This window comes from Zootermopsis nevadensis, unplaced genomic scaffold (assembly GCF_977971745.1).
Source record: "Zootermopsis nevadensis isolate Lab colony 2312 unplaced genomic scaffold, Znev_1.0 Znev_ptg000003l, whole genome shotgun sequence".
Lineage (NCBI taxonomy): Eukaryota > Metazoa > Arthropoda > Insecta > Blattodea > Termopsidae > Zootermopsis > Zootermopsis nevadensis.
Genome location: NW_028259135.1, coordinates 9,059,127 through 9,072,040, shown reverse-complemented (window position 1 = coordinate 9,072,040; position 12,914 = coordinate 9,059,127). Strand labels below are relative to the sequence as shown.

At 43.6% G+C, this 12,914-nt stretch overlaps 1 protein-coding gene across 2 annotated transcripts in view; it reads right to left on the bottom strand.

The window, feature by feature from the left end:
- Window positions 1–12,914, bottom strand: part of if (integrin subunit alpha inflated) — a 71,807-nt gene that overhangs the window by 51,862 nt on the left and 7,031 nt on the right. For both annotated transcript variants that reach the window (XM_022081990.2, XM_022081991.2), the window contains exon 2: window positions 3,784–3,905. In XM_022081990.2, the coding sequence (XP_021937682.1) occupies window positions 3,784–3,905 (122 nt within the window). The remainder of the gene's footprint in view (window positions 1–3,783; window positions 3,906–12,914) is intronic.

Sequence of the window (12,914 nt, the reverse complement as noted above, 5' to 3'; positions counted from 1 at the left end):
CAACATCGCAGAAGACAGCCTTTGCACTCGACGTCTTGAGAACCTCGAACAACCAACGAGGCAGGGCAGACGGAAACATGATCGCAAGCTAGAGAGATCCGAAGAGCAACACGTGATGGCTGAAAGGCCATTGCAACATATCTGAAGAATTAATGGTCATTCACGTGTGATATTTACAGACATTACTTCTAAGCACGTGCAATAAATCATGTGTTGATTTATGGACGCGGCTGGTTACTCAGATGAACATCTACTATTTTACGAAGTCCGAAACCCAAGACAAAATACAAAAAAAGAAAAAAAAATCCAAAGCCAAAAACGTTGATGGCAGTCGAAAGATCCTTCAAGATACTGGTAAGAAATGAATGGCGTTATATTGATACCGAGAAAACACGAAGCAGATGGATATAGTCTGTGCAGTGCGAGACATCCATCTCCCCACATATACGGTTTAGCGAGGAACTAACTGTCTGTCCGTCCGTCCACAGCCAAGACGAAAAGGCGCGTCTCTTGAGGCTGCAATTAAAGCTCCTCTCGAGCGACGATGTCAGGACACTCGAAGAAACCCACATGAGAAAATCCACAATTCACATTCCGTCCAATAACAAAAAGTGGATTGGAGTCTCTAAAACAGATTCCAAAACGGGTATTATCGTCAATTATTTTACGGATTTTAAGGTTACAAAGTAATGTGGTAACTATATGTACCACGTACTTTATTTAACCTTCAATAACTCTGCATTCTTCCCACACAGTATATTTATGTGTTTCGTATATGATACTCAGAATAAACAGCGATTATTTCTTAAACAGCGTCAACCAGTTGATCTTTGTAATGGTGAAGGGTTGTGCTTTCTTCGCGGTACGGACTGAATTCTTAAATAATATTTAGACGATCTTCGACTAAATGCCTTGACTATTAAACCAGCAATTCCCTAGGCAAAGTTTTTGAGAAAATCATCTTGAAAAGACTAAATTTTCAACTTAAGGAGCTCCACATTATCAGAAATGACCAGTATGGTTTTAAACGTGGACATTCCACAACGCACACACTATTAAGAAATATAGAGAGAATCACTCACGGATTTAACAATAAGAAAGCTACAGTGGCATTGTTCCTGGACATAGAAAGAGCATTTGATAAAGTTTGGATCACGGGGCTAATAGCAAAACTCATTAAAGTCAAAATTCCGCCTCACCTAATCCACGTAATTCACAGTTACCTCCAGAACCGATCATTTTCTGTTTCACATGGGAGCTCTCAGTCAAGCTGTCGCCCCATCAGGGCCGGCGTTCCCCAGGGTAGCCTACTCGGGCCAACATTTTTTAACATCTACATAAATGACATCCCATCCATTGAGAATGACTCCAACGTTTCCATCTCAATCTATGCAGATGACACAAATATCAGTGCTCGCTCAGGAAAATTAGACATAGCGATAACGAAATTAAACAGAGCAATAGGCCTTCTCGAACCCTGGTTTCGGAGATGGAGAATTCAGATCAACATTGACAAGTGCACCACAACGGTGTTTTCAAAACGTTTACGTGACTATCGCTGCACTGTTCCCACCGTAAATTTTTTTAATAAAACCGTAGCTTTTACCTCCGAAACCAAATATCTGGGTGTCATTCTAGATTCAAAATTGACGTACAAGGACCACATTTCATCCATTCTCCATACAGTAAACTTCTAAATTATGTTCCAAACTTCCAAATTAATAGCCTCAGCTTTCTCTAATACAAAATTCAAAATTCCGTCTTTTATGCCAATCATCACCCCAACGCCTTCACTCTTACTTTATCCTTAACAGAAGGACGAGCGGGCATTGCCTGGGGACCTTCTAATTATAAGATGCTCTTTCTCCCCACCAGATATCGAAGTGTCTCTCACTTCTCCCCCCACCAATTTCCTCTTTCTCTCTCTCTCTGGTATGATTTTCATTATTAAGAGCGATTATTTCCTTTAAACAGCGTTAACCAGTTTATCTTTGTAATGGTGAAGAGTTGTGTTTTCTTCGCGGTACGGACTGAGTTTTTTAAATATTAATCAGACGAACTATGATTCTCAGAGTAAACCGTGATTATTTCCTTAAACAGCGTTAACCAGTTCATCTTTGTAATGGTGAAGAGTTGTGTTTTCTTCGCGGTACGGACTGAATTCTTAATGTTATTTGGACGAGCTTCGGCTTGAAAGGAAAAAAGCAGTTGGAACAAAGTTGCCTCGTTTGAAATTTGAATACATCAGACAAAAGTTTTTACCCGGCCGAACTACGCCGATACATTCATTTTAATAATATCTCCCCTCTCCGGACTTCCACAGAACCTGCTCCTACTGTTTTATTGCAACGATCCTGTTCCACTCTGTATAATTTTATGTATTTTGAGAAGAAATGCTGCTAAGTAGTGTCCAGTTTTTTAGGGCCTAATCGCCGCATGAAGGAGAATCCAGGAATAGTTTGCAGAATTCAAACATGTAACTTAATCGCAACCATTAATTTGTCATTCCAGGGGATTTTTTTTTCATAAGGACAGCGAAGAACATTCTGTCAATGCCGATCGCTTAGCACGCTTCGCATTCCTGTTTTACGAGCCAACAAATTGTTTATTGTTTAATGTCGTGGAAACATTTGAAATCGCTTCGGTAGGACTACGCGCAAAGTAGTTAAAAAAACAGAATAAGTATGATTAGGAATCCAACCGATCGCGCATGAGACAGTAAAAGAAATCGCTGAGTGGTATAAATAAATTATTAGATCTGTGCAGGGAGGGCACTGACCTCTCGTATAATCACATACAGCAAAAAGAATTCGCCACGGACAAAAGCAACTTCTGTCGATGTAACAAGCAATGACCCCAGATCCTGAATTGAGACCGAGGGCTTTCTCCGTCCCTTCCCAACAACCGACTCGCTGGAAATGGGGTGTGGGGTGTCGCCTCGCCCCATTTGGGTTTTCGATATGACCAGTAAGCGCTTCGCCCCATTAAGTATTCAAACAAATATTATTTAATGACGCTGAGACTATATCGCATCGGGTGATACGATGTTTCGTGAAACTGGAAAGAATCTGGAAGGAAACGGTTCTAGAGCTAGGTAAAACGTGCGGTCTGAGATTTTCACTGCGGTGATGATAATGATGATGATCTTCCCGGGCTTTGGCGGCGTGTGGACCGGTCGATAGATGCCAACGTTTCGTAGAAAAGTACTGTCTCCATCTTCAGGGCTAAAGTGACGATGGTGGGAATGAGACGAGTTATATAGGGTGGCAGGTCGGAAGGTTAAAGGGCCAATCATGACGGAACGAGGTACATACAGACCGCTCCTCTTCCTGCCACAATATGTGATCCTTCTGATTCAAAACATCGTCACCTCAGACCTGAAGATGGAAACACTACTTTTCTCCTAAACGTTGGCATCTACCAGCCAGTCGACACGGAGCCAGAACCCAAAAGAGCACTATCATTGCGTCAATCATGTTAAAGGCTTTCTCCGTCTGCCTCAGTTTCAATAACGTGTGACTTAGCCCGGTATTGCTCCCTGGTTTAGTTGTTCAAAAGCAACAAATGAAGGAGTCTCTTTCGTGTCTTCTGTTTCAAGGTCTAGCGCCTTTCGGTCGCTGCTGACGGCAAAGTAGATCAACAATGAACCGCGCAGTGCAGTCTGAAACGTCGGACACTTGCTATCAGACTACACGACGCCAATATCCTATAAGACAGCCATCTTCATGAGAATCTGAAAACTCACCAAGGACAGAAATGTCAAAGAGGGTAGTTGGCACCTACCTGTGATGTCAAAGGGCACCTCTTGGCAAGCGTTGTCCCTCCTCACGTCACACCTGTACACAGCGCCACCTTTTTCGACTCCAGGTTGATTTGTCTGCTCCTCTGGGGCACCAACCAACACCCTGGAAGACAACACACAGCCCTTAACAAGCTGCGACACTTTATTTACTTATTCGTGGTTCGTTTAGGGTAGCCGTCGGTCGCGTATTACCTGCATTGTACACACATCCAGACCACAACACCGTCTGACATTTCTTCACATAAATTTATCTGCGCAATTTTTCGACTTTTTCTTGTTCAGTAATCTCCCCTTACCAGAAAAAAATTTGCATTTTGAATTTTTTTTTTAGTCTCCTTGAGACAGTGGCATTTGATAAAACGCGTACGTCACAATATCAACAATCTCCATTTCGTCCTTCAACAACCTCACTTCTTCAGGAATCTCTTTTCGGATGCTTCATTTCCCTCTCTCTTTAATTCACTGCGTCATTTCCAATTCATCGTTCACCGACATCCTCACATTAGACGCTGCACAGTCTGAGCTACTGAAGCAGCGTCGTTAAATAAACTGTAAATAAAAATGTACAATGCGGACGTTTCGTCACGCCTGCCAGATTTCCATTGCCCCTTGCAAGTTAGTCTGTGTTATCTCCTCGGCATTTTTCTCGTACATCAGGCTTCCAATATCAGACACAACAAGATCTACGTCAGTTTCCTCTCCTACTGACAGGCATTCAGACTCGCACTTTGGTGCCTGAAAGCATCGAGTCTGTTTGTTCCTTTTCGTCCTTAAGCGACGCAATCATTAACAGATCGCTGGTTGATGGACAGTCGCAAATTACACGGCAAACTTCTACTGATGCGCTTATCAATACCAAATAACCACAAAGTATCGAAATACGACATGACTTCTAGGTAACGAAACCACGAACAACGTCCATTCGAAACCCCCGTCAACACTAAAACTTGTCTTCAGTTACGCCACTTCTTACTTCCACTTGATCAGGTTCAATGTTTACGTAATCCGCAAATACAAATTCCTCGTCCGACCCCTGCAATGACCAAGCCTACTTTTTGTCGTCCTCCTCCTACCTCCGCGTTGTCCTCTTGTGATCTACTGATTTACTAATTTTGACTATTATTCCTTTCGTGTGTATGAAAATCAAAAATCATTTAATTTCTGTGTCTACAGGGTGTGTTATTTTATTCTATTTCTCTCTCCGACACTTTTCCGCCCAGTCGTTGATATGTCCCTCAAAAATTAACATTTTCTGATTAAACTTACCGCCCTAACTTCCAGCAGTTGACAAACCAAGTGAACAGCTTATCACTTACCGCCTTCAGTACAAACTTCTGACATCTCAACAATTCACGTGTCCAGGCATTCGAAAAAAAACCCGCTGTACTCCCAAGCCCTTTCAAAGGTCTGTCGATACTGAATATCTGGCCGTACATGGTTGTGAGTACCAGCCCCAATCATCACGCTGGAGGACCTCCCCTTGTCGTCTGTTCGCAAATGTTTATACACATCTTACTAAGGCACTGTAATACACCAGAATAAATGGTAACAACTTTGTTCAGGATTGACGTTAACAGAGCGTAGTTAAACAAATGAAAGAAAAATCATTCTCCTCGCCTGTGACGTAATGTCGGTTTGCGTTTCTGCGTTACATCACAAGGGCGTGGATAAACATGGCAAAGGTATGCGGTTTTCTCATCTGTGAAGATGAACTGCTCATCATTTCACACTCTTTGAAGTGTCTCTCTTGAAAACAAAACCGCGGTCTCCGAAGGGCGTCATTTAACACGGCGTTGCCTTTAGACACGATCTGTTCTTAAGCGTTCGTTATACACTAATTACCAATCTGCATAATTTAAAGACACGCTGTGAAGAAATTAAAACAATAACTTAAACACAGAACTCGTCAGCCGTAAAATTTCAAAAGGACTAATCATTTATGACAAGATAATATTAAAATGGGTCTTAAAGAAATTTGTTGTGGACTGGATTCGTATCGCTCAGGATAAGACCCCGCCACGGGGTCTTGTGAATACAGTGAAGAAATATTTGGTTCCTTAAAAGGCGAGGAGTGCCTCGACTATAAGCAAAATTGATGTTTTTTGGAACGAAAATACTCCACCGCTTCCACTTCCCGTCGACATCACGCAGTCTTAATTACGCGCAGTGGCGCCACGGGGCAGAGACGTTTAATAACCGAACGTAAAGATAATTGTTAGGAGCCCTTCGTATTCCAGCGACGCCCAATAACCAGGTGTGTCGTGGTAGCTGATGGGGCCACCGACTACATGTTTTAAGCCACACCCACTAATCTCTGTTACTATTAGACAGGACTACCGCTTCCTGCGTCATCATCCACAGCCCTCTATGAAATATTAATCAAGTAATAGAAGCTTCCCGAAGCGACGGGGAACAAATAGGCCGTGTCTAAATTGCCAGCTGTCAACAACACGCGACGCCTTCCGTGATCTGCGTGCACGTCATCAGCTTCATTTTAATATTATTCCTAGGTTTAAATCTTCGGGCGTGAGGTATGAAATAGCAGCCCATCCCTCGCCATTATACCCTCTAGACAGGGAATTTTTGACTAGCTGAGAAACTATCATCTTCTCTCAGGAAGGACTCTGCTCCATGGAGTTGGTTATTAAATGATCATAACTGCAAGGGTTTAATGAAGATGTCTGTCCTCTGTGACGTTGCGTCTCGTAAAAACTTACCGACGTTTCGAGAGAGTTTATTGCCACCATCATCAAGGCTGGAGACAGTAAAACACCTCTGAAACGTCGGCCAGTATCTAGCAGACTACACGGCGAAATACCATCTTCACACTTGTAGCTGAAACATATCACATGCAAGTTCAACCGAAAGTCGCCGAGGTTCAAAAAGTTCAAGGCGAGCCACGACGAATGATTAATTATTGGAAAAAAAAGCCACCCATATACTGTCCTCAAAGCAGAAAACCGCGGTTCTTTCACGAACAACACGCGTGACCCTTGTAACGTAGAACATTACTCAAAGGAACGCACGGGAGTTAAGTGAGACACGGAGGCAGGTCTCGTAAGTGTTTGTGACAGGAGGCAGCAGAATTCCTTGGTAATGACGAAGTACGTACGTACATAAATGGGCTGCCATTTGGTACGCCTTATGTACGCAAGGCGCACCAGGTATGACCGAACCCACAGGCATTCAAAATCGTTAGGAGCAGTGGAAATCTAAGCTCACTCCAGTCTGAAAGACCAATCAGCTACAAACAGGGCATTGCATAACCTGACCAGACTGTCCCTTGATAAACTGATAGTCCCTCAGCGAGCCAAGAAATTCCATTATATTCTTCACAAGAGTTCGCAACAGACTGTATCCTGAGCAAACTGAAATAAGTCCACGCTCCAAAATTATTTCTTTGCGATCCATTTTAATATTTCCATCTAATTTCTGCATGGTTTTCTCATCTGCCCCCTTTTCTTTCCATTTTCTAGCAAAAATTTTGTAAGCATTTCTAATTTCCACGCATGTTATATGTCCCGCCCAATTTCTCTCTCTCTCTGGGGGGGGGGGGTGAGTGGTCAGCATCACGCATGGACCGCACTTTACCCCCGGGAAAGGACCCCGGTACCCTTTGGATAGGAGTCTGGGCGGGCCCCAGAGCCGGTCCGGTCGCAGGGTCTAGAGGGAAAATCCTCTGCCATACGTCGCTTTGCTTGTGAGACTATTACCCAAAAATTAATAGAGAAACATACCGGAGTTCCCTAACCCATTCTTTCTAACGCTGCATCCGTCGTTCGATTTTTTTTTTACTCAGGCAAGAAATTATTGTTAACAGAACAAACCATTCATCGCCCTGAAGATGGAGGCGGCAAAGACCTCTGAAACGTCCGTAAAATTCTACCAGACTACACGGCGCAACAACCCAGAAGACAGCCATCTTCGGACACCGCCGTGAAAACCTCAATACCTACAAATTACCCAGAGTTCGCCTCAAACACAGCGTTACGTCAGTTGTTATGGCTTCCAGCAGCTGTGTTAAGAAACACGTCACTTATGATCAGCTGACATTTGACAGTGACCAGGGTAACTAACAAACGGACTTGACACACATCGAATCATGACCGTCCTCAAAATTGCCCCCTTGCCGCAGTGCAAAGACCGCCAATGAGCATTATCCTAAGATACATTTATTTAATTTGGTTTTTAAAAGCACTGAGACATTTAAACCACTTGAAGGAATGTTTTCATTTTATTAAATACTTAAATAACATTTCCAGAAGTCCGAGACGGATACATGACTGCTAGCTCGCAAAAACTTGAAACAGATGCGGCCTGTGAAACTTATGGCAAAGATATTACGTGCGGACGTATAAGTACAAGTGTTTCGTAGAAATGTCAGCCTCCTTTCACCCTTTCACGTTTCACAACGCCTCGGCCCCAGCGCACTTCATCTCAAGGAGTGGGCAAGAAACATCGCGAGACGACGAAGCCATCCGACCGCGAGTGTCGAGGACCTCAAAGTCTAATTTCCGAATATGGAATAAGTTTACGTCACACGGGACAAACGCTTACACCGCCTGTTCGGTTATATGACGCTGTATCAACTCGTTTCTTCGCTCATTTAACAACACGGTCTCAACGCCTGCATGGCGTTAAATCTGATGGTGATTAGGGAATGAACATTTGAAGAGGAGGTGAAAATATCGTGGTCTATTCCATAATTTCCCTGAAGGGGCTGATAAAACGACGACACTGTCCGGACACCGACGGCGTTTGGGTCACGAACCAAACCCTGGATTTCCCGAACACGAAAAGGGAGTTCCAGACACTTAAAAGCGAATCTCCTTATAAAAATTTGTGATTTGTCGTCTATCAAAAAATTACGTCATCAAACTATGTTACGTTTATTTGTTTACTCGGCATTGTTGTACCAACACAACAATGCCGAGTAAACAAATGACTTGACAAATTACTTGAGTAAGACACTAAACTAACCCCCCATTCGGGGGGGGTTGCGTTTTAAAAACTTGACCAACCCCCCGAGGAGCTCCGAAAGGAGCGCTCTGCTCTAGTCTAGAGAAATCTAGAGAAAAATTCTGAGTCGAGACGTGGTAGGACGACTGGGAAAAAAGCACGTGAGAAGTGGTCGTTTGATACTTTCACTCAACATCCGAGAATTCGTGTAAATTATTAGGAAAACGACGCAAACCACTTCAGTTCCTCCGTCCGTCCCAGACGAGATTCGAAACGGGTACGCTCCGGTTCTGAAGCGTTGTATGACGTCACTGTCTCCTCGCTCTATCAGTCAGACATCTGCGAGGACCGGGACAAAAAGTAGCCGCCACATGTCGAAGTGGTTGTCGGAGAGACGACGATGGATGGACGGACAGCAGCGCAGAGAAAAATTAAACCACAATTTACAACCACTTGCAGCGATGAATAGCATTGTTTTTATAGGCCTATTACAATGCAATCTTCAAGAGTGGCACCACACAACAAATTCGCCTTGACGGCATTAAATCTAAGTTGGCATTCTGAGGTGAACAATAAAAAAGCACGCCATAATCTTTGGTCATTAAGCGCGCAAGAAACATTTCGCTTCTGCAGGGCCTGAAAAAATGGGGGAAAAAAATAGAAAAAAGCAACAGGACCATATATACATGATTAATTCTCGCTTCATGTGATCATCGCCCTGATAATGGAAGCTGCACGCACCTCTGAAACGTCGGTCAGACAACATCCGTGGACAGGAGTCTGTTGCTTATGACGTTTTTGCAGATACACGACTCAGCACCCCAAAATCCGTTTCCAAGGGGATTATTCGTCGTTTCAGGAAACTAAATTTTCAACGACAACGTATAATTATGTTCGTGTTAATTAATTAAGTACCAAAAAGAACTTGGTCCTTCTCTTACTTTCAGCTGCTGATGCTTAATTTTAATGGGAAACAGCAAATCACTTGTCCGTATTAATCGCAGGCCTTATCTTAATTGATCACCTTAACCAAACCAAAGGAACGCCAGTCACGTTTCGACATTGATTGGTCATCTTCAGGAGGTTCTCTTTACGTGTTCGAAACTACAGATGGCGGCTAATTTGTATTAGCAGCCACATGTAAGTAATCTTCTGCATGCATCGAAACAAAGACAGAAACTCTAGTAATCAAAAACCCCGCCTTCTGTGGAACCTGAAGGTTCATTTCACAACAGCCCGCCAGTAGATCCTGTCCTGAGCCAGATGAATCCCATCCTCTCTCCCACCCAGTTTCCATAAACTTCATTTTTTATTTCTCTTTCATCTACGCCTAGGTCTACCTAGTAGCTCTTTCCTTCGGATTTTCCAACCAAAATTCTTCACGCATTTCTCTTTTCCCCATACAAATGACCTCATGTCCGTGGTTGAAGAACGTGGGCATCAACCAATCTGAAGAAGGTGAACAGACAGACAGACATAAACTGGTGTTTAGTAATTTGTATTTTTCAGGAAATATCGTTTCGGCAACGAAATCAAGGAGAAAGTGATTGGCGGAGCATGTTGAGCGCATGGAAGCGCTGAGACACACACCCAGAATGTTGATCGGAAAACCCGAAGGAAACAGACAAATTAGAAGACAAAGGGGCAGCAGATCAGAGGACAATATCAAAACCCTAAACCAAAAATTGTGTGAAGGCGTGGAGAGGATTCAACTGGCTTTGGGCATGGACCAGTGTTGAGAACACGGCAATGAAATTTAGGATTCTACAAAAGACGGTGAATTTCTTGCCCAGCTAAGCAACAGCAAGATTCTTCTCAAAAGGACTCTGGAGCGAGTGAACAAGTCGGCGAGTTGAAATTCTTCAGACTTCCAACTAACTGTGCTGAATGCCTTGGTTCAAAGTACAATGACGGCGCCTGAGAAAGTTGAGGTGTGTTTTAAGGTCGCGTCGGATCGGCCATCGCCGTATTAGGACTGGACACACTCACTCGGTGCAGCGGCCCACGTGGTCGAATTACGTCACAGAGGCAGATAAAACACGTCTTGGAACAAGTGGGTTGCATTGGGCGGTGGGTGACCCAGTTTGCAATGCGCTGGAGGTGAGCAGGCAGAGACAGGCGCTCCAGAGAGAGACGACTCTTGAGAGCACGTTTCTGCTAAAGACGACGCTCTCCAAACAAAATGACACTTACCAGAACAATGCGTCACTCTATTCTCATTTAACACGCGGCTCAAAAGCAATGGCTTAACCACGACGCAAAAATTAAACCACATGCCACGTGACACTAGAGTCAAGGTCACCCTAGTTGCTAGGCCTCTGCTCACACCAGATGCGCAAAAGCGTTTTCACGAACACAACCGCGATCATTCTAGAACATCACTTCGAGTCGAAATCGTGAAACATCGGAATCAATTCTTCTACAGTTTGTATTTCACGGAAATTTCAAATATCTGCATCGTTGTCCATGTTGTTTCATCGCAGATACGAAACAAAAGCCTTTAAGTCCTATGCAAAAATCACCTAATCGTACCAAGACGAGAAACAAATGAAAGTCAATGGATGGCAGACAAATGACTGACGGGACGAGCACTCCACCCAGTACAGTGTTCTGACGTCAAGGATTCTCCAGGGTTTCAATGCCGCCAGTAGTAAAACAAAGGACGATAAGAGGTAACCTTCGTCTGCTTGGAAGGTTTGTCTCCCGCCCCAAGCTCATCCTCAACTGGAGTAGCCACGACAAGCAATCAGCAGACTTCCGGATGGGCGTTCCTCCCTCACTATCAGAGTATCAACAAAACAAGAACAATAATTGTCACGATGGTTAGCATCCCGTTGTGCCCGTTATAAGAAAACATAAAAATTCTAAAAAAATATTTACAATTATCTCGATATGTTTCAGCTCTCCAAGTGGCCATCATCAGAGTTACATTGTCAGTATTTTCGCACGACGTCCAAGCGTAACTGGCGTCGGATTCCCGTCTTCGAAACACATTACAAAATATTACACGTTGTGCAAAGGCGATAAAAGGAACAGTGACACATTGCGAAGGAACGTAAGGACAATGGGAGGACATGTCGCGAGGCGCCCCGTGAAGCCCGTTACACTGTCTCGAATTCAAGCCTTGGGCGCCAGGAACCTTGTACCGTGAAGGAGGAACACGCCATGTTCTTCCGGCACGTCGCGTCACGCCAAGAAGACGATTCTGGAGCGGAGGTAAAACTCCACGCATTCTTAACCCCGACACTTGATAGACGTAAATAGTCTAGCTTCACGCTACGGATGCTTTGCCCACGGTATCGCGTCTTCTTCAGCCAACATCACGTATTTATGTGTTTCAACTAAATTACCTTCAGCGTAAATCGCACGTCATAAACACCCTTTGCAGCCCGAAGATTTTCTATATAACATTTAAAAACGGCACGTACCGCGAAGAAAACACAACACTTCACCATTAGAAAGATCAACTGGTTAACGCTGTTTAAGGAAATAATCGCTGGTTACAGTGAGAAATCATAGAGAGAGAGAGAGAGAGAGAGAGAGAGAGAGGAAATTTGTGGGGGAGAAGTGAGAGACACTTCGATATCTGGGGGGGAGAAAGAGCATCTTATAGCTAGAAGGTCCCCAGGCAATGCCCGCTCGTCCTTCTGTTAAGGATAAAGTAAGAGTGAAGACGTTAGTGTGATGATTGGCATAAAAGACGGAATTTTGAAATTTTGTATTAGCGAAAGCTGAGGCTATTAATTTGGAAGTTTAATACATAATTTAGAAGTTCCTACTGAGGGGAGGGGGGGGTAAATTTTGACGGCGTTAAGGGGTGGTAAATTTTGATTAATTTATATCGGGAGGGCTGCATGAGAAGCTTGCAGTGGCAACTTGGAACTTGGGAACCATCTCAGCATTTGCTTGAAGACAGAGGAAAACCAAGGAAAACCTGTGTCGAGATGGAGAAATCATAGTTCGTCTAGATTAATATTTAAAAACTCAGTCCGTACCTCGAAGAAAACACTAAACTTCCCCATTACAAAGATCAACTGGTTAACGCTGTTTAAGGAAATAATCGCTGTTTATTGTTTGTATCATACGAAAGACATAATAAATACACTCTGTGAGTAAAATGTAGAGTTTTAAAAAGTTACAGCGAGTGGCACGT